General features: G+C 42.4%; 1 protein-coding gene across 1 annotated transcript in view; it reads right to left on the bottom strand.

The window, feature by feature from the left end:
- TENM2 (teneurin transmembrane protein 2) overlaps window positions 1-25,794 on the bottom strand; it is a 554,076-nt gene that overhangs the window by 59,871 nt on the left and 468,411 nt on the right. Inside the window, exons 17-22 of the mRNA XM_055086878.1 lie at window positions 15,110-15,253; window positions 14,418-14,667; window positions 7,262-7,282; window positions 3,838-4,070; window positions 2,403-2,557; window positions 212-1,086 (exon numbers count right to left, since the gene is read on the bottom strand). Of these exons, the coding sequence (XP_054942853.1) occupies window positions 212-1,086; window positions 2,403-2,557; window positions 3,838-4,070; window positions 7,262-7,282; window positions 14,418-14,667; window positions 15,110-15,253 (1,678 nt within the window). The remainder of the gene's footprint in view (window positions 1-211; window positions 1,087-2,402; window positions 2,558-3,837; window positions 4,071-7,261; window positions 7,283-14,417; window positions 14,668-15,109; window positions 15,254-25,794) is intronic.

Here is a 25,794-nt window from a genome sequence, read left to right as displayed (position 1 = left end):
CAGGCATTCCCAACTCCTGTAGGGAGGGTGTTCAATACCAGCCACCCAATAGTGCAAATCATTTAGGAGTCAGTGGACAGGAATACCCTGGGGCATTAAAGTTAGGAAGACAACATGAGTCAACAAGTCTAAAAGCTACACGGACGGCCAGCCCTGATGCCAGCGAGGGTAGGGTGAGTACTGTTAGGAGCTACTTTAAAAACCTACTTACTCATAGAAAGTGGTCCATCCGGTTTCATCACTCTTGGTGGCTAGGAGGCCGGTGTTCCCATCATAGGTCATGAGGCCAAGCTCCAAGTTCTGCGTGGACACGACTTTGAGACCTCCACTGGTGCCCACCGTGAGGGTGATGATCTGGTTGTCGGGCATGAGCAGGTGGCGGGGCGTGCCACTGCTGTCCCGACGGATCTTCAGGGAATTGCCATTATTGTCAATCAACTCAGTGACGTCATTGTCAGCACTATACGTGAAATTGTACAAGTACTCCCCTGTCACCAGGCTCACAGTGTACTGGTGGACGCCATCGGCGTTGAAGACGTACAACTCCTGTTCTCCGGGGGATGCAGCCTCATACTGGTTGAAAGCATTCAGAACGGGCTTGTTCTTGCTGACCGCCCTGATCCGAATATTTCCAAGGTCTGCGATGTAGATGGTGCCGTCGGGAGCTACAGCTAAGGATGATGGGGAATTCAAGATGGCATCAGTCGCATACGCATCATCTCCTGAGTAGCAGTTGCAATTGACATCGTTTTTGCAGTCACAGTCGGAGGCTGCCCCCGCTAAAAGGCAGATCTCCCCATTGGTTGTTACCTGGCGTAGACGGTTAATCTTCTTCTCATCTGTCTCGGTGATATAGAGGACCCCAGTGTGAGAGAGGGCAATGGCACTGGCTGACTCCAGAGCAGAGTGAATGGCTAGTTTGCTGAGCGAGTAGTCAATGCCAGGAACCTGGCAGTGCATGGGGCGTCCCGCAATGATGCTGACTTGGTGGTTCTCGGTGATGCGAAGGATGACGTTGTTCTCTAGAACATACAGGGAGTTGTCCATGGGGTTGATGGCAAGGTCTGTGGGCCATTCCAGGCGAACCTGTGGATGATATGGCACCAAATTCAAGAACGGCCTCTAACGTGCTCAGTGTTTAAACTGTGCAGGGCACTTCTATTGATTTTAGGCAACTGGGAGAAAAGACTTACTTTTTTTTTTTTTTTTTTTTTTTACTAACACACTGTACAAGACGCGCCCATCATAGAACCGCTTGCTCATTGCCTACGCTGGGTGTACGCGATAGCGAAGAAGTAACTTGGAACAGACATCTCCTGCTCTATCACCTACTGTGGCTAGAGTAGGTCACCAGTTCTACCCATGATGCTCTTGACAGCCCCAGATAATTGGACCAGGGTCAGAGTCAGGTGGTTCACGGCACAGAGGGCTAATGTGATGCAGCCCATACTCTGCTCCCCAAGCTGTGGGCCTGAGGAGGCTAGGTTCCTGTAGAGGAGGCATCTTTATCTGATTCACGACAAGGAGCCACGCGGTTTAGAAGGTGTCCCTGACCCAAGGGCAGCCAATGCACAGGCGGGCCAGCGAACTGCAACCTGAGTGTTTGCTTGAAAAAGTGAACTGGACCAAACACATCCCTTCTCTGCAGAATCTGAAATGAAAACCTCAGTAACTAGTGGTCAGTTAGTTAAGGAACTTGAGCTGAAATTAATGAAGTTGACCGAGGGTGGAAAAGGCCCTTTTGGAAGAGTAAACATAGACTCCATGTTGTTTGAAGACCCTTATATTCAAGTCCCATTTCTGTAAATCAACTACACTCCAACAAAAATTTTAAAAAAGAAGGATAAAGTCCCATTTCTCCTGTGGTACATCTGAGTGAGCCTCTGTTCTCTGCCAACGGGTAAGAACCTGGACTAAAAGACTATCTCTTGGGGGAACATCGCAGAGGGATCTGCTTTCGTTCCTACTGCGCAAAGTAAAGGTTTATATAGTGAGGATGCAATCATTTCAGATTAACAGGGAAGTTCTGATTGACACGTAATACTGTATGGTACATTCTCAAACCTGCGATAATGATGAAGAAGAAAGGTAATTACACAGTAACTCCTACCCTATAATCTGCCATGGCTGGAGTGTGTCAACCAGCTCCACTCTTCTGAGCAGAATTTCCCTCTCCCATTCTCTTTTTCTACTTCTCTCTCATTTCTATCTGACATGTCCCGTTCCATTCTGCTGTCTAGCTCATCTTAAGCCTTCTGCAAACAAACCTGGGATCTGTATCTATATCTCCTCCTCCTACTCCACTTCCAACCCCAACAGGCCCCAGGTGAGAACTTCAGGCCCAGAACCAGGTGTGGCATAGTGATGAGAAATGAGGTGGGGGGAGGGAGGGAGGGTCCCACCTGGGCCACGTCCATGCTGGAGTCACAGCTCAGTGGCCGGACAGCAGTGAGGTCATTGGAACCCAGCAAGGTGGAGATGATTCCATTCTGGTCAACCTTGCGGATCATGGTGGCGTCGACAAAGTACATGAGCCCGTTCTTGTCAACCGCAATACCTGAGCAAGACAAAGAGTGGGAGTGCGTCTCTTGGCAAAGAGCAGGGCTGGCAGGATGGGGTTGGGGGTAGGGGTGCCCTACCGGGCATTACCTTCTTGGATTAGGGACCTGACTGGAGTAGCACACTGAGAGCTGTGGCTCTCAATCTTTTAAGGTGATACCCTTTCTCAGGGGCACTGTGCTAGATCTGCCTAATTCCTGGGGCGCTGGCTGTTTCACCACGCAGCCAAAGAACGAACCTTGGGCTGCAAATGAACTAAGGCTGCAAATGAAGGAAGGGGAAGATCATTTTGCATCTGCTCTTTTTAGAAAAGATGTTACTTCCCAAGTTCACTGCTTAAAAAATGATTGGTAGTAAATTACTTGAATACCCTTCACAACTGACTGCAACAATGAGGTTGGGAAACAATGACCCTTGCAGTCACAAACTCCTAAGTCAACATGAATCCTCCAGGAAGTATTCCCAATGAAGCCCTGACTCCATCGATACTCTGGGGGGAACGCTGGTCTTAGCACTCCCTTGGTAAGAGGCAGACAGCAGCTTCTATTTCTTTTGCATTTTCACCCCGGTGCGCAAGCCCAAGGCTCCCCATCCTCATTTCATGCTGCTGTGTGCTTTCAGCATAGCTAAAAATGCTAACAAGAATTGGACCTCCAAATGACGGGTCCTTAACCTCCTTTTGTTTCTTCTTTTTTTTTTTTTTTAACATGCCCTTAACCTTCAGTTAGTCCTTTTAAAACAGAGATCCATCAGGGCCAAGAACTGCCCCCCCCCCGCCCCGCCCCCAAATCCAGGCCCTTGGAAATGATACCCATTCTTAATTGCTACCATTATGGGGCATTTGCAAAATGTCAGGTACTGTGCTTTTGACTTTAGATACACTATTATCTAACAGAACAGCTGCGGAGTGGTTGGAGGCCCTCCTACCGGGCTCTGTTCTGTCTGCAGCCCACACAGCTGGCAATCTGGCTCTCGGAGCGAACATTTCCTTCTGATTCTCTGTGACTGGCGGAAGCCAGCCATCTCCAGGAACAATCCACCCCACTTTCCATTTGTAGCCTAAAGACATTTGCGGGTGATGAAGTTTACCTCAAATAAATAAATCTGGCTTCTTTAAGAAACGTTCACCCACACACCAAAGCCATCTAGCAGAGTTAAATTATTCTAGGGGAAGCTGTGTTTGGGACTGCCTGGGCTTAGTTCAGTTCCAACAGGGAGGGAGCCGTGCGTGTGGCAAGCTCTCTTTGGGGAAGGGCTTTCTTCCTCCGCAGCCTCTACCTCGAGGGCTCATCAGGGTGGCGTCCACAGCCTTGCCTCCATCCCCGCAGCGGGCTTCGTCGAAGGGCAAGCATTGCTCTCCCGTCCCTGCCACGACTTCTGAATTCCCAGCCAGGTCTTTAGCTCCGCTCAGAGACTTGACTCGGTAGATTCGCCGACTGTTGGTGTCAGACACGTAGAGAGAGCCGGACACGGGGTCCACCGCCAGATAGTACTTGTGCGCTGGGTTGTTGCTGTAGAAGAAGCACAAAGAAGAATGAGAAGGGGCTACGCAGCTGGCCTCCTGGATCAAAGAGATGACAGAAATCCCAGCAAGACTCTACCCACCTCCGCTGTCTTTCCACTTTAGTGAACTGGAAAGAATCTAACGTAATAAGTTAGTGTTCTAACATAGCATGGCTCTTGGCTGCTTCTAATTGGACCTAAGCTCCTCACGCTATCAGAGAATTCATCGCCTCCCTTCATGCTAGAATACCATTGCTTCATTTAGCTGTTGCGAAAGGTCTCACTCTGATACTGCTTTTGTGTTTGTGTTTTGTGGGTGCCAGCCTCCTTTCTTCCCCCCGTGGGTTACTATGTTCGCAAGTGGGGCCGAGGAACACATCCACGGGACAATGTCCTCTTTTTAATCTATGCTTCCGCAGTGCCTCCAAGGTACTAGATCATGAATACTGGGGCAACCTGGAGTTTTCCTAACTTTGTGATGGGCGGCTCCCCAGAGCCGTCCCCAGTCCTCAGCCTCAGATCTCCTCTACTGTTCCTCGGTGTGGATATGAACAAAGTTGGTATCTTGTGTGATGACATGTGGTATCTTGCCGATATCATGTCCAGAATCTGAACTGTAAAGGAAGGAGATGTAGTTTTCAAATCTTGGGTAACGGCGAGGTCACAGGCATGGCCCAGGATCTGCCAGGACTCTAAGACACACTAGGAGAGAGAGAGACCTCAGGGTGGGGGAAGTGAATTAGGAGAGCATGAAGCCTCAGACACCTGGATCTCTTTCTCTGCCGTGCGTCCAGCTGTCCTACGTGTTGCTGACGAGGACAGGGTAAGATCTGTAAACTTGGCTCAGGACTAAGACACAGGAAACTCTAAACTCAGCTTGGACCCAGCGGGCGAACCTAGGGAAGTCTTTTGGCCACGATGGGTCCTAGATTCCTTATTGGGGTAATAAAGAAGTCAAATCAGAGCATCACTCGTGACCCTTTTGGCTCAAACGCTACATTTCCGTCCCCCTGCAGTGTCGGTCACTGGCTGGAGGTTGAGACCAGAATGGGTACTTACTTGTTCTATTCCCACATTGGTGATTAGCTTCACTGCCCCTAGGATGCGAGCAGCAGACGCCTCTCTGTCCTAGTGTGGGAGACTAGGTTTTCCACATGCCTAAAATGAGCACAGGTCTTTTTTTTTTTTTTTTCAGTTATTTTTCAACTGTAGTTTGGAATTATGGGAAGCGAGGAGCTAGGAAAGGTGAAGGGAAGGTGAGGGTGATGGTAGTGTTGGATACATCTGTCCTGTAGACAGTAGCTGGTAAATTACTAATGAAAACACCACCATTTGGGTTCTTCCCTGAGTTAAGGAAGAAAAGAACAAGGAAGCCATTTTAAGGAACAGTTTGTGCGTCGAGACCGTCTTTAATTCCGGCCTCTCCTCAGGTTGCTATTGAGGCATATCAACTAGAAGTCAAGGTCTTTCTCAAATTCCAGCCTAGATAACAGGTCTGGGAGAGTAGGCTACCTGGGCTCCTTTCCTTCCTTCCTTCCTTCTTCTTTTTTTGGCTACTAAGTCTTGAGAGACTATCCATACATGCAAAACAAATTAGGGCAGAAAGGGAAAAAATTCATGCCATTTTCTAATTAGACGCTGTACTTTGTTACTGACCACACAGGAGCTGGTGCCATCATCAGAAGAATCAGGGCATTGCACACCTGTGCCTGTCTGTGAGCAAGATAATTAATTCTGGACTTTCTAGGGAGCCCAATTCAAGGAGGCTTTTCAAAATCTCTGGCAGAAGAGCAGCCAGTTGAGGGGGTGGGGTCAGTTCTTGCTGGGAGCCCATTCTTCCCCGTAGCCTCATAACTCATTTCAATCAACATTCTTGCAGAGGAGCTCAGGGAGATGGATGGCCATGCTTTCACACTGGGGCTATGGCAAAGGTCAGATGGAGTATGGAAGTTTGAAGCGGGTGTCCTTCTGGGGCATTGCTGCCTTTTAAAAAATTTGGCCCAATGGGGGTGTCTAAAACCAGCCAATTTGGGCGTGCCTGAGACGGAGGAGGCAGAGGACTCCTACACGTGGCTTTTGCACTGACTTTGATGATCTTGTACAACTTTGTTCTTTGTCTAATTTTGACCTAACATCACGCAGGAGCCTCTGCCAACTTCATTTCCAGGAGTGAAGAGAAGGATTCCCTTGAATATTAAAATACATTGCTTTGTTTTTTCCTCCTCTTCCAAATAAAAAGAAGGTCACTTTTCTTCTATTTTAGTGCAACCTGGAGTTTTCCTAACGTTGTAACAGGAAGCTCCCCAGAGCAACATGCACATATATGTGAATTGCACCAATATGGTTTAGGTGATAATCTCAGAGCAGTTGAATGACAAAGCCTACTTAGACAAAAAGTACTCGGTTCGCACCCTTCATAATACTTAAAAGCGACTGAATTCCAAGGCAATTTCCAATGCATCAGACTGTTGGATTCATTCTCACCAGCAGATTGGCAATTAACTTGTTTTGTTTTGTTTTTTTAATTTTTTTAAAGTGACCAGGGGCTTCCCTGGTGGTGCAGTGGTTGCGCGTCCGCCTGCCGATGCAGGGGAGCCGGGTTCGCGCCCCGGTCTGGGAGGATCCCACGTGCCGCGGAGCGGCTGGGCCCGTGAGCCACGGCCGCTGAGCCTGCGCGTCCGGAGCCTGTGCTCCGCAACGGGAGAGGCCACAACAGAAGGAGGCCCGCATACCACAAAAAATAAAAAATAAAAAAAAAATAAAAATAAAGTGACCATATATCCAGGGGGAAAAAATCATTAAGGAGTTTGAAAATGAATTTTTGACCCGTTTCCAGTTCATTAAAGCTTTTGTGAACCCAGTCCAGCATTTACAAAAGCCAGAAGTTTGCCTCAACTGTTCAGCCCAATTATGGACCACACTGAGCAGTCGGGATGAAAGTTTGCTGAGGGTTCATTACCTTGCACTTGCATCTTCCGGAAATTCTAATTACTGTCAGCTTATTTGGTTCATTTTTGACTGAATTTCATAATTGCTAAAGCTTATCATATCCACAACACACAATTTTAGCACATAAAAAGTTACTATATTTGGTACATAAAAATATACAACATTACACAAGAAAGCACAAAACAAAAAGCAAACACAAGGAAGCAAACGAACCATATCAAATTATACGGGAAAGACTTCTTCATCTTACCTATGTTTAAACTCTTTATTTCTTTAGAGAAAGAAAACAGAAGGAAAAAGAACAAACAGTTAGCGGAAGAATTGATGATAAAGCAAACATAACATTTTCGTTTCTTGTATAATGGGGCCCCACAAAAGGAACTCTTTTTCTGTTTTTTTTTTTTCCCTTCTAGCTGACAGCTCCCAGCACAATTATCTGGGAAGCTCCCCTGATGTTAGATTCCTCCTGGCCATTGGAGAATCTAGACAAGAAAGCTTGAATTCTCTGACCAGCAATGTGGCGTCACATGACACAGGTGGCAACAGGTGAAACAGGCTTATGAAGAGATGGCACACAGGTTACCTCCTGAGTGCCAACACCTATCGAGTGCCAACACCTATCGATTGGTAATGGCTGCTGGGAGGGCGGGAGTGGAAGGATCCTGAAGCCAAATTCAAGCTCGGCCGTCAAGAGTGCTGTGACGCCTTTGGAACATTTGCCTTGGGTGTGGTGATGCCTGTACCACCTACTTGCCATTGGTGCATTACAGAGTCTGCACCACCCGAGAGAGAGCTGCCCTGCCCACAGCCAATTGCATCTGCCAAACACCCTGTTGAACCCTGAGAGACTCAACCACTTCCTCGCTCTGCTCCTTGCCACCTCCCCTCCCCCCGTCTCACTCACACGCCTGGGCCCACAAGTATGCATTCTTTCTTACAGATAACACCCATCAGCGAAACTCACAGGCGATACCATCCTCTCGTAATTGGAGCCAAAGACTCCAGTTAACATTCTTTTTCGGAAAACTAGTCAAAGTGTTGCTTCTGTTTTCTTTTAAAAATAAAAATACACATCAGTTTCAACAGGAGAGTGGCTGAATCTTAAGAGCATTAAGGAGAAGAGGAGAGAGGCTAGGGCCTTAAATAGAGAAGTGCTCCCCACTCCTGAGGCGCCTAGGCCAACGTGGAAGAAACCCCTGACCCCTCTTTCCCTTCTAGCTAAGGGAGGAGGCTTCAGGGAAGGAACAAAGAGGGTTTAATGCCCTGATTCCTGCCTGGGTGCAGCTCAGGTCTCTGCCGGGGGCCATCATTAGTGGTGGGTTTGCACAGGGATTACATTTTTATATTTTATTCCAACATGTTAGTTTTCGCAAAAAAAAAAAAAAAGTTAATTAAATGATGCTGATAACTCTTGAGCTCTGACTGACATAGTGCAATTTAAGATTCATTCTGCAAAGCCTGGTGTGTCAGGGTGGCAGCCAGGAATTCTCGCATCTATTTTATATTGCTTAATGAAAGTGAAATGTTATCTGCCACCAGTGGTAGTCATATTTGGCTCTTAATTATTGCAATATCAATTCCACTTTTTTTTCATCAAGATTTTGTGAAAAGACTGGTTGGGATTTGGGTCTGCAGACCTGACCTACTTCTTTGCTAAGAACATCTGCTTTAAGTTGATTAATGTAATATCTGTGTTGGGGGAAGGAGAAGGCAGGGGGGACTAAGTCACTGAGACTGCAGAGTCCAAATGATCATGTAGATCTGAGCTTTGGAGAAAGGCTGAGGTCACTGCTATTCCAGACCAAGGCCATTAGCAGAGTGGGTGTTTAGCAGGCAACAAACCCAAATAAGAGCACCAGTGAGTCAGTCTATGTATTGGGTTGGCCAAAATGTTCGTTGTTAATGAATCCTTTGTTCAATAAAGTTCTTGGTGAAAATGAAAAAGGTCTTTTATTTTTCTTAAAACCAAATGAACTTTTGGGCCAACCCAACAGAAGAGCACAGGTGCCCTACTTACAAGGGACAGGCCTGGGCTTTGCGTCCATGGCTTCAAAGAAACCAACCCTTTGAGGAGAAAGTGGTGTCTCCGATTCAAGAGTTGAGATGGATTAGCTCTTCACACTGTGGAGTCTCAATGACTCCCCTGCAAAGCTTTCAGGGTCTCTCCAAGCCTTCTCTGCTTGTCTCAGGGAGCTCTCAGCAGGCTGTCTTGTGATTTCTGTGTGTGTGCTTGTCTTCCTAGCTTCATCGTGAACAGAAGTGAGTAAGTAAATCTGGACATGACTGACTCATCTCCATACGGCTGATTCTGAGTAGAGAGCCCTGGAGAGAGTAAGGGCTGGAAAAATGGGTTCTTGAGTGGAGGAAAGGAATAAGCTGCTTCCCTTCTGCTGCCAGACCCTGCCTTGGATGAGTTCCAATCCCTCACGTTCTTCTCAGAATCACAAAGCTGCAGTAAGTTGAGACTGTTGTCTCTTTTCATTCCAATTCTATCCCTCTGTGCCACAGAACAGGGTGAAGTTGGAGCAGCCACAGTTTTTGTTTGTATGTTTTAGTTCTAACTAAAGAGAAGTGAGTTGAGATACATATAGTTCAGTTTTAGGCGGATGTGCTTATGCGGCTCACACACGGTCCTTCCACCATCTTTTAGATGGTTGCTAGCCATTCTGGTACTCACGGCTTTCAGGAATCCTCCTGCCCTATTGTGCCAACTCACCTAGCATCATTACAGAAAGTGGAGTGCTCAGTGGAGAAGTCATATATCATGGAAGTGTAATAGTTAATTAACAACAAATTTTAGGTTATTTGTCTGGATTTTGTGATGTTTGCACTAATTGTCAGACTTTCAAAATTTGCAATTTGTTTTGGTTTCTTTTCTTATCCTCAATAATAGTTTCATTCCAAAATTGCATAAGATTCAGGCCCCATGAAACCTGGGTACCTCCTTGGTGAAAGAGCTTTGGACACAGTGCCAAGAACTGTCCAAAATTTTACGGAAATATTGTTGTCATTGTTACTCTGGGTAGGTGCTGTGTTATATTTTGTTTCCTGACCTCCATGTTTATACCCTGACCTCACAGAGAAAGCACTCCTCTCTGACTACAATCTCTTTCTCCTCCCTAATGTTCTATGTTGGCATTAAGCAGGGTCTGTTGGAGCTGTACTCTCAGGCAAAGCTGGCCTTTCGTGAAGCTTACTTTCAATTTCTGCTACCCTTGCCCGCCTTCCTAGGCTCCCACTTTTCTTGCTTCTCTTCCCTCTCTAGCACTCACACATTTGGGCTGGACCATTCCCTCCCCTAAACATCCTCCCTGGTGCAATGATGCTGGTGACCTACCCCAATACCACCGTCAGAATCTCAGCATGGGGAAGTGTTTTAGTTGGGAAAAAAAAGCATAGTTCATATCATAATATAATTTTATAACGGGAAAATGAAAAAAAAATTAGACTCTCAAACATGAAGGGAAGTGTGAGATTCTCATGTTTATGGAAAGGGGCCAAGTTAGGAAAAGGCAGAGAGACACTGTCCCATCCATTATCATTTGCTGCCTCACACTGGGGTTCAGGTCTTGAGATAGTCTCAAATGGGGGAGAAGGGAAAGCTTTTCCGCTGACCGAAGTTCACCCTAAGATGTGAGTGACTGACAGATTTACTCTACTCCCCAGGGCCCAGGTTTTCCAAGGACCATCTGAAGAGGGTGATAGTTATGAGAAGGGAAATGGGCTCCTAGAGGTGGGGTATCAGGCTTTCTGGGGAAGTGGGTGTTGAAAATGTCTTGAATGCCAGTGGAATTGGAGCTGGCAGGTGATAACCGGTTTACCTAGGAATAAGGCTCTTTCTACCATCAGACGTTTTTCAAGCACATAGAACTCTGCCCCTGCATGTTTTGGTTAGGCAAAGGAAGAAGCAAGGAAGAAGGAGAGCGAACATTTAAATAAAATTCGGGTTCGGAGGCTCAGCTCTGGGTTGGGTAAGTGAGACAGGGATGGGCACCGACTCCCGAAACTGGATCATTCAGCTGCCAACTCACAATGGAGAAAAGACAGAATCACGACAGGTCTCTCCCTGCCCGCCCACGCCCCCACACCTCCCCGCCCTTTGCTGGTTACTGTTTTGAAGAGAGGGGATTGACATCCCTTTGTTTTCAGGTATGTAGTGGGAAGAAAAGAGGAATCAAACCAGTGTTCTTGTTAAAGCTTAACTTCTAATCGCCTGGATACCTGGCTGATAAAACAAGAGCAAGTCCAAAGGAGGTTAAAAAGGGAAAAAAAAAAAAAAATCACACAGCCGTGAAGGGAAATTGACAGTTACACTTCTCCGCAGCTGTCCTCAATGTCACCACGTGGGCCCTTAGCTTGTACCATTGATGTTGTGGCCCCTGCAACTTCAGAGATGTGGAATCAGGGACAAACTCCAACCAAAGGGTGGGTGCTGGTCTTTGTCCCCTTTAACTCAAGCAACATGTCTTGACCCCCTCCTGTGGGCCAGGCACCGCTCTGGGCATCAAGGGGCCAAGCTGTCAAAGGTGCCGGCTCTACAGAAGTTCACACCCTGGGGCCCTACAGACTTGCAGAAATAGCTAAAAACCAAGGCAGTCAATGGTGTCACCTTTGTGGAAAATTAGAGTTAAGTGGCCCAGGGGAGGGAGAGAATTATTTCTGCTGGGGAGACTGGGCTTCATGGAAGAGCCCAGTCTTAAAGATGGAACTGATGAGGGAGATGAGGTAGAGAAGGTATTTTAAGTAGAGTGAGTCAAGGTGTGGAGGCGGGGATGGGCAGGCAAGGGCTGATGTGGCTCTGAGCAGGAAGAGAGGTGACAAAGAAGCAAGGGCCAGATGTGGAGGCTGACAAATGCCAGATGAAATCATGCAGCCCTCATGGAAAAGCCCAGTGCTAGCTCCACCCCCTTCCCTGCCTGCTTTCACGGCTCTCTACTGCCCAGAGGATGCCTACAAAGAAGATGCTTTACTAGGGTAAGAAAGGAAGTAAGCATATTGGGAAAGGGACCTAGTTGGGGAGCTCTAGGAGGGTGGCTTGTCTGATTGTCATTTGGACAGCCTGAGGGTTATCCAGCCTCTTCCACTTTGTGTCCTTCTTACTCTCACTGTTCGCCTTTCGGTGATTACACCCTGTTACTCTACCCCGTGGCCTCCCCCTCTGTGTGTCCATGACGGTTGGTTGTTGGCTCTTCGAGAACACAGCTTGAATTGCCTTTCCTTGCCCAGCTCCCCATCTCTCACCCTCGAATGGGTGCTCTTTGAGCCTGGGTTTCATCCCCTCTTGGACTCTCAGAGCCCAGCACGGGCCTGACCCACCCTAATGCTTGGTAAACACATCCTGGATCACTGATCACTGAGGCTGGAACCTTCTTGGGTGGAAGCTGGGTTTTCTTCTCTCCTTTTACCCCTCCCCGTGCCTGGCACAGTCTCAGCTCCTCAGAACACCCAGCATCACTTTCCGGTGGTCAGAGCACTAATCTCTCCCCGAGGAGGGCCCTCAGAGACACAAAATGTAGGTGCAGCCTGTGACTTCTTCTAAGTCCTTCACTTGGCAGCTGAAGCTGCCTCAGAAAACACCACCGCCCATTTGGCCGCTCAGGTCAAAATCCTAGCATCACCCTTGATTCTTCTCTCCTCTCTCTTTTTTTCTCTCATTTTTTTTTGTACCCTATAAACACAATTCCTATCAGATTTACTTCGAAAATATATCCCAATTGGAAGCTCCCCATCTCCCCTGCTACCACCCTAGTCCATCTCACCATCACCCAAATCCTGGACAAGTGCTACAGCTCCCCTGTAGTCTTACACCCCAACAGTCCATTCTTCACCCAACAGCCAGAGTCCTCTTTAAAAAATGCCAATCAGATCATGTCAGCTCCACCCCCCTTCCTACTTCAAATTCCAATGGCTGTGCATTACATAATGGAAAAGAAAATGAAGACAAATGCATATGTATGTATAACTGAATCACTTTGCTGTACAGCAGAAATTAACACAACACAGTAAATCAACTATACTTCAATAAAATAAATTTAAAAGCAGAATACGAGTCACACATGTCGACATGGTCATTCAGACCCTGAAGCGCTGGTCCCCTATCTACCTCTCTGCCCCACTCTGATACACCCCCAGAAGTCCATACTGGACTTCCATCAGTACCTTAAATAAGCAGGCTATCTGCTGATGTTAGGGCTTTTGCACAGCTTTTCTCTGCCTGGGATACTCTTCGCCAGGTCTTCACGTGGCTGATCTCATCATTCAGGTCCCACCTCAGATATCACCTAGTATGAGGGGTTTCTCTGACTACTTTATCTTTCGAAGCTTCTTTCTCCCTCCTTCCCACCACCACGGTTCCTATTTCTCACCCCGTTAGAGTTTCCTTATGGCATTTACTGCTTCTTGAAAATTTTTTAATTTGTCCACATGATTTAGTTTGAAGTTCTCTATCAGACCACAAACACAACTGAGGCTTTGCTTGTTCCTCTGTTTGTTTTGTTCTTTTTTCCCTTCTCCAGACAGTTCTGCACATAGTATATATTTGCCTTGTTGAATGAATTATTTCCCTTATTTATAGACTGCATTTCTCCCTCTCCTTACAGATCCCTCTCTAGATTTGAGGGCCTGGAATCAACTTTCCTGAAAAGAGAGTTTCAAAGAGCTTTTGTCCAGCACAGAGACCTGGACTTCAGACTCAGCAGCTAGCAATGGCCAGGAAGAATCTCCCAGGGTTGGCCAGAAGTTACCTAGCAAGGCCTATGCAGTACTTCCAAGTCAGATCCTAGTAAATGTGCACAGATCCAGAAAATTCATAGAGAGCTAGCACATAGAGGTGCTCAGTATAAATGCCTGAATTAATAAATGAATGTTAGAGGTTCTTAAACTTTGATGTGCATCAGAATCTTCTACAGAGCCTGTCAAAGAGAAAAGATGCCTCGGCCCTTCTCTAGACTTACTGAACCAGTGCCTCCGGGGGTGGGCTCCAGGAATCTGTATTTTTAAGAAGTGCCACTTTAGAAACCCGTGAAATGGACCATCAGCTTAAAGTAAATGGACCATCAGCTTAAAGTAGTGGTCCTTTCACTATTTGGTATGTATCAGATTCACAGGTGAAGGTTTTATACAATACGGCTACCCAGGTCCCACCCCCAGCACCATGACTGAAGGCTTTCTCCTTTGCTGTAAGGCAGGTGTCAACAACTGTACTAAATACACATGCAGTGTTTTATAGATACACAAAGCATTTCCCCTAGTCCTTATCTGATTCCAGGCCTAGGTTTTAAACCTCAGCCCATCACACAGAATCTGTATTCTCTGAAGAGCCCCACATGTGGCCACCATTTACCCAGGGAAGTTTTGTAGCAGTGGGGGCAATAGGGCAAAAGAAGGTTTTCTGTGCAGTCACTTACCGTAACTCCAAAATGCTGGTCACGTTTCGGGAGGGAAAGATGCGCCGGATGTAATTGAAGTCACCAACGAAGAGGCTCCCATCGACTCCAACAGCCAGAGCTACTGGGGCTAGCAGCTTGTTGCCTTCAGCAAGGCCGTTGCAGCTAGGACAGGAAATGCTCCGGCGGCGGCCGTTGCCCATGATGCTGGTGATGATGGCGGGCTGCTGGGTCAGGAACTGGTTCTCCCCAGTGCCCTTGTGTAGGATTCCTGGGGCAGTAAATGGGGGCAGTTACTGCAGCCCTCTGGGGAGGACACTTCTATCGGCTTACTGAGGACGAGGGGAAGTGACAGATGGAAGAGAAACAGTAGGCAACGGCAACTTTGGGGAGCTCCCCAACTTCCTCAGGATGCTGAGAGAGCTGTAATAGGACACGGAAACCCCAAGGCCATGGTACGGGGTAAGATAACATTTGTAGAGATCACTGAAGAAGAACTGTGAGGTACACTAAGGTGGATGGTCTGGGAAAAACAGCTCAACATTCCTTGACGTTTAAAAGGAGAAGGTGGTAAAACCTACGAGTATTTTGGTTATTTGATGAAAAAGAGCTGCGGGAAGGGGAGGGGGCTACCGCTTAAATGTCAAGGCTGGAGAGAAGGTTCCAGAGGCAAGACTAGGCCGTATTTGGGAAAAGGAAATGTGCTCACATACCACTTTTAACGTTGAGGATGTGATGTTTGTCCAGGGACCAGCCCCCGAGGTTGGAAGGGTCCAGCTCAAATCCCTGAAGGAGGGCTGTCCTTTTCTCCCACAGGATGAGACTGGGGCAGGTCTCATATTCAAACCCGACAGACACTAAAAGATAAAAGGGGGTGGGGCAGAGTGGGAGATGAGAAAGTTTCCTTGATTACTCCAGAGCCCTCCAGCAGGAATGAGAAACTTGTGCTCACGGTAATACAGATTCAGCTCAAAAAACTCACTCGAGGCAGGCTGATTGCTTTTCTCCTTGTGATTCCATACAATATTAAATTCAAATTTCAAGCTGAACTCAACCTTGAAACTTTACACAGTAGTAGTCTGTGGGGATGGAAAGACCTTTCCAATGAACAGCTGGTTTTCAAAAATGACACCAGTGATGGGGAGGGAAGAGATGAATCATTTAGAAACTGAATACAACGCTCCTTTAGAGACGGACAGGAGACCGTTTCCCTCAGCCTGCTGTTCACGGCCTGCATTCGCTATATTTTGTGTTATTTATTTTCACTCACTAGGAGAAAGACCTATGGAAGCCTTGTGGCTCATTTATAAGGAGATTCTGGAGGCAACAGCTTGTGTTAGCTGAGGCACTTTGTACATTCACTGAGGATTCCAGAGAGTTCCAAGTGAGGCAGGCATGGGGACACAGCCTGCCAATTATGTGGCAGTTCAGTGGGGAACAGAATCCAAAAACTATAAAAATCCTGCATTTGCCACATGGACAAATAGGAGAGAGGGGTGGGAAAAGAAGGATTTCAGTCCCAGTTCTGTTCCAGCTCACACTTCCTCATGGCTCCATCTCCCCCGTGTGTAAAGCAGAGCAAGTGAAGCCTCAGTTTCTCAGAGAGATGTCGTGAGGATAGAGGAGACAAAACGCCGAGATGCCATACATTTTTAATTGGAACGCTGCTTTAGAAACATGAGGCATTGTTATTATGGCTGTTCCTTCTACATTAAATTCTTAACTACGTGTGTCACCTTTGGGGATTCTCCGCAGCTTCTTTTAAATGCTGAGATATAGGAGCGTTGAAAAGAAGGAAAGATACATTTTATCTTTTTAAAAAACCCATGTATGTATTGGCTTGTCCTCTGAAAATTCCAAGAAACAATGACCAACTCAGTAGCAAAGAGAAGTGCTAGTGCCTGGTTTGTGGCCTTGAAATATTATTTCTCATTAACAGGAATCAGAGCTCCTTGAAGAAACGGCTGGAACAAGAAATGAACAATAGAAGATCAGGTGATTTTATCACACCAGATAGCAAGGAAGGAAATAAAATCTACTAGGGCCATGTCAAAAGAATTTGGGAATCAGCTTGAAGAAGCTTCCACTGACCAAAGATGAGACAATTTGACTATGAGGAAAGATAATAACTTCAATGGATATATTAGAGGTATTTCATCCTGTGAGTTCATAATGGTATTTAAAAACACTGATTTGCCACCAGTAGAGGATGTGAGAGAGCCAACTTATTATGTTGAAGAGTGGTAAATAAAGGGAAAGAATCAAGCATTTATCCTTTCTTTCTTATTTGAACTGTACCTCAAATAACCAAGTAGTTAATGAGAAAGTATCTCTATATAAAAGTATTCTAGCTAGTAAATAATAAAGAAGCAGTGACAGAATTAAAATATCATTTTGCAATCCCTAATGACCTAATGAATCTAGGCAATGAGCATCAATGCTGCTGAAATCACAAAAGAATAGACAAGCTGACATTAGTCACCTCCAGACAGAAGAAGACAGAACCACCTATCAAGCAGTCTTGCTTAGAAAAAAAAAATCAAAGAATAAAATACTTAGGAATAAATTTAACCAAGGAGGTGAAAGACCCGTACACTGAAAATGACAAGAAAGTGATGAAAGAAACTGGAGAAGACACAAATAAATGGAAAGATACTCCATGCTCATGGATTAGAAGAATTAATATTGTTAAAATGTCCATACTACCCAAAGCAAAGTACAGATTCAATGTAATCCCTATCAAAATTCCAATGCTATTTTTTCACAGAAATAGAAAAAACACTCCTAAAATCTGTATGGAACCACAAAACCCTGAACTGTCAAAGCTATCTTGAGAAGAAGAGCAAAGCTAGAGGCATCACACGCTCAGATTTCAAACTATATTACACGGCTATAGTAACCAAAACAGTATGGTGCTGGCATGAAAACAGACACAAAGATCAATGGAATAGATTAGAGAGCCCAGAAATAAACCCAAGCATACATAGTCTATTAATTTATGACAAAGGAGCCAAGAATATACAATGGGCAAAGGACACTCTCTTCAACAAATGGGTTGGGAAAGCTGGACAGCCACACGTGAAAAAAAAAAAAGAAAAAGAAATTGTACCACTCTATGCCACTCACAAAAATGAACTCAAATGGATTAAAAGCTTGAATGTAAGACCTAAAACCATAGAACTCCTAGAAGAAAACATAGGCAATAAGCTCCTTAACGTCAGTCATTGCAATGATTTTTTGAATTTGACACCTAAAGCAAAGGAAACTAAAGCAAAAAGGAACAAGTGGGACTACATCAAACTAAAAAGCTTCTGCACAGCAAAGGAAACCATCCATAAAATGATAAGGAAACCTACTGAATGAGAGAAAATATTTGCAAATCATATATCTGACAAGGAGCTAATATCCAAAGTATATAAAAACTCATACAACTTGACAGCCAGAAACCAAAGAACCCAATTAAAAAGTGGGCAAAGGAACTGAATAGACATCTATCCAAAGAAGACATACACAAGGTCAATGGTACTTGAAAAGATGCTCAGCATCACTAATCTTCAGGGAAATGCAAATCAAATCTATGATAAGATATCACCTCACACCTGTCAGAATGGCTATCATCAAAAAGAGGATGTGGAGAAAAGGAACCCTTGCGCACTGCTGGTGGGAATGTAAAATGGTGCAGCCATTATGGAAAACAGTATGGAGGTTTCTCAAAAACTTAAAAATAAAACTACCATAGGACCCAGCAATTCCACTTCTTTGTATCTATCTGGAGGAAACAAAAACATCAACAGTGAAAAGATATATGCACCCCTATATTTGTTGCAGCATTACTTACAATAGCTAAGATACAGAAACAACCAAGGTGTCCATCGACAGATGAATGGATAAAAATGATGTGATATACAATCAATGAACTATTATTCAGCCATAAAAAAGAATGAAATCTTGCCGTTTGTGACAACATGAATAGACTTTGAGGGCATTATGTTAAGTGAAATAAGTCAGATAAAGAAAGACAAATACAAATATAATCTCACCTACATGTGGATCTAAAAATCTGTGTAAATAGGAATATCATTTGCTCTAAATGCCTCAATGTCTTATTGTGATAAATAGTAAATTTTGGGGACTTCCCTGGTGGTGCAGTGGTTAAGAATCTGCCTGCCAATTCAGGGGACGTGGGTTCGAGCCCTGGTCTGGGACGATCCCACATGCCACAGAGCAACTAAGCCCATGCACCACAACTACTGAACCTGTGCTCTAGAGCCTGTGAGCCACAGCTACTGAAGCCCACGCGCCTAGAGCCTGTGCTCCACAACAAAGAAGCCGCCACAGTGAGAACCCTGTGCACTGCAATGAAGAGTAGCCCCTGCTCACCACAACTGGAGAAAGCCCGCATGCACCAATGAAGACCCAACGCAGCCAAAAATAAATAAATAAATTAAAAAAATTTTTGGTGAAATCTAAGTAATGTTTTTAAAGTGTTTATGAAACAAAGATGATCATAAGCAGAATTTTAAAACAATAAAAACAAACAAACCAAAAACCAAAAAGCCAAGCTCATGTACAGGGAAGAGATTGGTGGTTGCCAGAGGCAGCGGCTGGGTGGACCAAACAGGTGAAGAAAGTCAAAAGATACAAACTTTCAGTTAAAAAATAAATGAGTCATGGGGATGTGATATACAACATGGTAACTATAATTAGTGATGCCGTACTGTACATTTGAAAGTTGCTAAGAGAGTAGATCTTAAAAGTTCTCATCACCAGAAAAAAATTTTGTAACTATGTATGGTGAGAGATGTTAACTAGATCTACTGTAGTCATCATTTTGCAATATATACAAATATCAAATCATTATGTTGTATACATTATATGTCAGTTATACCTCAAAAAAGTTGGTATAGATAAAATATCAAACTTGAACCTAGAAAGCCTCAAGGTCCAACTATCAATTTATAGGAGATATAGGACAGAGGAATATGTTAAACAGCCACAGGTGTGCAATCAGAAAACAAACCAGACTATGGGAAATGCTACAGGCAAACAATACAGTTTCTTCAACAAATAAATCATAAAACCTAAAAAAAGAGGTTGAAATGGAAGGAGAAACCATAGATTAAAATAACTGAAGAGAAATCAACCAGTTGCACAAGGTGGATCTCATCTGGATTCATAGTAAGTACAGGTAAAAATCTATAGTAATTACACAAAGGAACATGAGAGAAAGTCAAAGTAACTAATACCAAAGACAGCAAAAAAAGAAAGAAGGAACAATGGATCACAAAAGGGCCAGAACACAAAGAATAAAATGACAATACTAAGTCCCTATCATTAATTAGTTTAAATGTAAACAGATTAAATTCTCCAATCAAAAGACATGAAACGGCTGAACGAATAAATCCAACAAGAGTCAATGTTATGATGCCTATAAGAGACTCACTATAGCCATAAGGACCCATATGGACTGAGAATGAAGGGATGGAAAAAGGCGTTTCAAACTTTCAAGCAAATGGTAATCCCATCCCCCCCAAAAAGCAGGGGTAGCTATATTTATATCAGACAAAATAGACTTCAAACTAAAAGTGTTAAAAAGAGACAAAGAAGGCCATTATATAATGGTAAAGTGGTAGATACATCAAGAAGATATAACAATTATAAATATTTATGCACCCAACAGTGGAGCATGTAAATATATAAAGCACAAACTAGCAGAGCTAAAAGGAGAAATAAACTGTAATAGAATAAAGTTGGGGACTTGAATATCCCACTCTCAAAAATGGACAGATCATCCAGACAGAAAGTCATAAAGGAAACAAAGGATTTCAACAACACTATAGACCAAATGGACCTAACAAACATACATAGAACATTCTATCCAACAATGGCAGAAGTGTATGTGGAACATTTTCTAGGATAGACCATATGTTAGGCCACAAAACAAGTCTTAGCAAATTCAGGAAGATTAAAATCATACCAGATATCTTCTCTGACCACAATGCCATGAAACTAGAACTCAATAACAAGAGGAAAACTGGAAAATTCAAAAATATATGGAAATTAAAAAACACTCTCCTGAATAACCAATAGATTAAGGAAGAAACTAAAGGGCAAATACAAAGAGACAAATTAAAATGGAAATACAAATACCAGAACTTCTGGGATGCATTAAAAGCCAGTTCTAAGAGGGAAGTTCATAGCAATAAGCACCTACATTAAGGAAGATCCCAAATAAACAATCTAATTTTGTGCCTTAAGGAACTAGAAAAAGAAGGACAAACTGAGCCCAAAGTTAGCAGAATTAAAGAAATAATAAATATTGCAGCATAAATGAATAAAAGAGAAAAACAATAGAAAAGGTTAACCAAACAAAGAGTTGGTTCTTTGAAAAGATAAACAAAATTGACAAACCCTTAATTAGACTACCTAGGGAAAAAACAGAGAGGACCCAAATAAACAAAATTATGAATGAAAAAGGACACATTATTTAATAATTTATACTACAGAAATACAAAGGATCATAAGAGGCTCCTCTGAATAACCATACACCAACGAACTGAACAACCTAGAAGAAATGGAAAAATTCTTACAGACATACAACTTACCAAGACTGCATCAGGAAAAATAGAAAACCTGAATGACCAATTGCTAGTCAGGAAGAAATAGAAAATCTGAACGACCAATTGCTAGTAAAGAGATTGAATCAGTAATCAAAAATCTCCCAATGAAGAAAAGCTTAGGACCAGATGGCTTCACTGGTGAATTTTCCCAAACATTTTAAGAAGAATCAACACCAATCCTTCTCAAACTCTTCCAAAAAATCAAAGACGAAGGAACACTTTCCCAACCTCATTTTCAAGGCCAGCATTACCCTGATACCAAAACCAGAAAAGGACACTATCAGAAAAGAAAACTACAGGTCAGTATCCCTGATAAGTACAGACGCAAAAATTCTCAATAAAATACTAGCAAATCAAATTCAGTAGCATATTAAAATGATCATACACCATGATCCAGTGGGATTTATCTCTGGGATGCAAGGATGGTTCAACATACGCAAATCAATCAGTGTGATAATCCAATTAATAGGATAAAAGAAAAAATCATATGATTATCTCAAGAGATGCAGAAAAAGCATTTGACAATACTCAACGTCCATTCATGATAAAAACTCTTAACAATATAGGCATAGAAAAAACCCAACTCAACAAAATAAAGGCCATATATGACAAGCCCGCAGCTAACATCATACTCAACGGAAAACTGTTGAAAGCTTTTCCTCTAAGATCAGGAACAAGACAGGAGTGCCCATTGTCACCACTCCTAGTCAACATAGTATTAGAAGTCCTAACTGGAGTAATCAGGAAGAAAAATAAATAAGATGTATCAGAACTGGAAAGGAAGCAGTAAAATTGTCCTTATTTGCCAATGGCATGATTTTATATATAGAAAATCCTAAAGACTCAAAAAAAAATGTTAAGACTTAATCAGTAAATTCAGTAAAGTCGCAGGATACAAAATTAACATACAAAAACCAGTAGTATTTCTATACACCAACAATGAATTTCCTGAATAAGAAATAAAATAAATAAATCCCATTTATAATAGCATCAAGGAATACATTTAATCAAGGAGGTGAAAGATCTCTACTCTGAAAACTACAAGACATTGAAAGAAATCAAAGAAAACACAAATAAATGGAAGGTATCTTGTGTTCATGGACTGGAAGAATTAAGAGTGTTAAAATGTCAATACTACCAAAAGCCATTTATAGATTCAATGTAATTCCTATTAAGATTCCAATAGCATTTTTTTTACAGAAGTAGAAAAAAACACTCCTAAAAGTTATATGGAACCACAAAACACTCCAAGTAGCCAAAGAAATACTGAGAAAGCAGAAAAAAGCAGGATGCATCATACTTCCTGATTCCAGGCTATATTATGAAGCCATAGTCATCAAAACAGTATGGTACTGGCATAGAAACAGACAAAGAGACCATTGGAATAGAACTGACAGCCAGTTCTATTAAACATGGGTTCGATAAACCCACGCATATATGGTCAACTAATATTTGACAAAGCAGCCAAGAATACTCAACGGAAGAAGACAGTCTTTTCAATAAATGGTGCCAGGATAATTGCATATTCTCATGTACTAGAATGAAACTGGACCCATATCTATACCACTTACAAAAATTAACCCAAAATGGATTAAATACTTAGATGTAAGACCTGAAACTATAAGGAAACAGGAATAAAGCTCCTTGACATGGGTCTTGATAATGATTTTTTTGGCTATGACACCTAAAGCACAAGTAACAAAATCTAAAATAAGCAAGTGGGACTACATCAAACTAAAAAGCTTCTGCACAAGAAACCATAAAAGTGAAAAAACAATCTATATAATGGGAAAAATATTTGCAAATCGTAGATCTGATAAGGAGTTAATATCCCAAACACATAAAGAACTCATACAACTCAATAGCAAAAAACCAAATAATCCAATTAAAAAATGGGCAAAGGACCTGAATAGACATTTCTCCAAAGAAGATACACAAAAGGCTAACAGATACATGAAAAAATGCTGAACATCACTGGTCATTAGGGAAATGCAAACGAAAAGCACAATGAGATAACACCTCATGCCTATTAGAATGGCCATCAAAAAGACAAGGGATAACAAATGCTGGTGAGGATGTGGAGAAAAGGGGACCGTTGTGCAACGTTGCTGGGACTGGAAACAGTATGGATGTTCCTGAAAAATTAAAAATTAAAGTACCATATGATCCAGCAATTCTACTTCTGGGAATATATCTGAAGAAATGGAAACACTATGTCAAAGAGATATTTGCACTCCCATGTTCACAGCAGCATAATCAAGATATGGAAACAATGTAAGTGTCCACTGATGGATGAATGAATAAAGAAACTATAGTATGTATATATATATATATATATATATATATATATATGTATGTATGTATGTGTATGTATATAGTGTGTATATACACCCACACATATATATACACATACATACACATATATGTGTGTGCATATATATATATATATACACACACAATGAAATATTACTGACCCATAAAAAATGGGAAATCCTACCATTTGCAACAACATGATGGAACTTGAAGGCATTATGCTAAGTGAAATAAGTCAGACAGAGAAAGACAAACACTGTATGATCTCACTTATATGTGGAACTAAAAACAAAAAAAACTCATAGTAAAACATATCAAACTTGAGGTTTACCAGAGGCAGAGAATGGGGAAAGGGGAAATTGGATGAAGGTGGTGGAAAGGTACAAACTTCCAGATACAAGATAAATAAGTACTAGGGATGTAATGTACAACATGGCTAGAGTTAACACTGCTGTATGATATACAGGAAAGTTGTTGAAAGACTAAATCCTATGAGTTCTCATCACAATTTTCCTTCTTTCTCTTCTTTTTTATTGTATCTTTATGAGAAGACGAATGCTAGCTGAATCTATTTTGCTAATCATTTCACAAGATAAGTAAATCAACTATCATGCTGTATGTCATAAATTTATACAGTGATGTATGTCAATTATTTCTCAGTAAAACTGGGGAAAATGAGCTAGCGATGAAAGGGAAAACCACAGATTAAAAAAATTTAAGAGAATCCAGCTATTCCCTTCTTGGTATATATCCAGAGGACACCAAAACATTAATTCAAAAAATATATACACCTCTATGTTCACTGCAGTATTATTTACAATAGCTAAGATATGGAAACAACCTAACTGTCCACTGATGGATGAATGAATAAAGAAATTGCAGTTATATAGACAATCGAATACTACTCAGCCATAAAAATAATGCAAGCCTGCCAATTGTGACAATGTGGATGGGCCTTGAAGGTATTATGCTAAGTGAAATAAGTCAGAAGGAGAAAGACAGATCCTGAATGATTTCACTCATATGTGGAATCTAAAAAACAAAACAAATGAACAAACAAAATAAAACAAAACAAACTCAGAAATACAGAGATTAGATTAGTGGTTACCAGAGGGGAAGGGGTTTGGAGGGTGGGCAAAATGGGTGAAGAGGGTCAGCTGTACGGTGATGGGTACTAATTACAGTTGTGGTGGTGATTACTTTGTAGTGTATACAGATGTCGAATTATAATGATGTAAACCTGAAACCTATATAATAACAAAAAATTTGTTGCACAAGGTAGCTCTTATTTGGATTCTGATTCAAACAAATAAAGTACTGCTTCATTTTATGATATTCATTAGGCAATTGAAATACTGAACAATGACTGGCTATTCGATATTAAGAAATTGTGTTTCTTTGTTGTGATATTGTGGTTATGCTTTTAAAGTGTTTTTTAAGGATACACTCTGATATACTACAGATGAATAAATTTGATGTTTGGCACTTGCTTCAGAAAAATATGGGAGGCGGAGGAGTGGATGAAGGTAAGGAAAAAACAAGATGTGTTGATAATGGTAGGAGCTGGTGATCTTTCAGTAGAAACTCTGCAAGCCAGAAGGGAGTGGCAGGACATATTTAAAGTGATGAAGGAGAAAAACCTACAGCCAAGATTACTCTACCAGCAAGGATCTCATTCAGATTTGATGGAGAAATTAAAACCGTTACAGACAAGCAAAAGTTGAGAGAGTTCAGCACCACCAAACCAGCTTTACAACAAACGCTAAAGGAACTTCTCTAGGCAAGAAACACGAGAAGGAAAAGACCTACAATAACAAACGCAAAACAATTAAGAAAATGGGAATAGGAACATACATATCGATAATTACCTTAAATGTAAATGGATTAAATGGGCCCACCAAAAGACACAGACTGGCTGAATGGATACTAACACAAAACCCATATATATGCTGTCTACAAGAGACCTACTTCAGGCCTAGGGACACATACAGACTGAAAGTGAGGGGATAGAAAAAGATATTCCATGAAAATGGAAATCAGAAGAAAGCTGGAGTAGCAATTCTCATATCAGACAAAATAGATTTTAAAATAAAGACTGTTACAAGAAACAAAGAAGGACACTACATAATGATCAAGGGATTGATCCAAGAAAAAGATATAACAATTGTAAATACTTATGCATCCAACATAGGATCACCTCAATACATAAGGCAAATACCAAAAGCCATAAACGGGGAAATCAACAGTAACACAATCATAGTAGGGGACTTTAACACCCCACTTTTACCAATGGACAGATCATCCAAAATGAAAATAAATAAGGAAACACAAGCTTTAAATGATACATAAAACAAGATGGACTTAATTGATATTTACAGGACATTCCATCCAAAAACAACAGAATACACATTTTTCTCAAGTGCTCATGGAATATTCTCCAGGATAGATCATATCTTGGGTCACAA

This window comes from Physeter macrocephalus, chromosome 8 (genome assembly GCF_002837175.3).
Source record: "Physeter macrocephalus isolate SW-GA chromosome 8, ASM283717v5, whole genome shotgun sequence".
NCBI lineage: Eukaryota > Metazoa > Chordata > Mammalia > Artiodactyla > Physeteridae > Physeter > Physeter macrocephalus.
The sequence above is the reverse complement of the archived record's forward strand: the minus strand, read 5'-3'. Positions and strand labels throughout refer to the sequence as shown.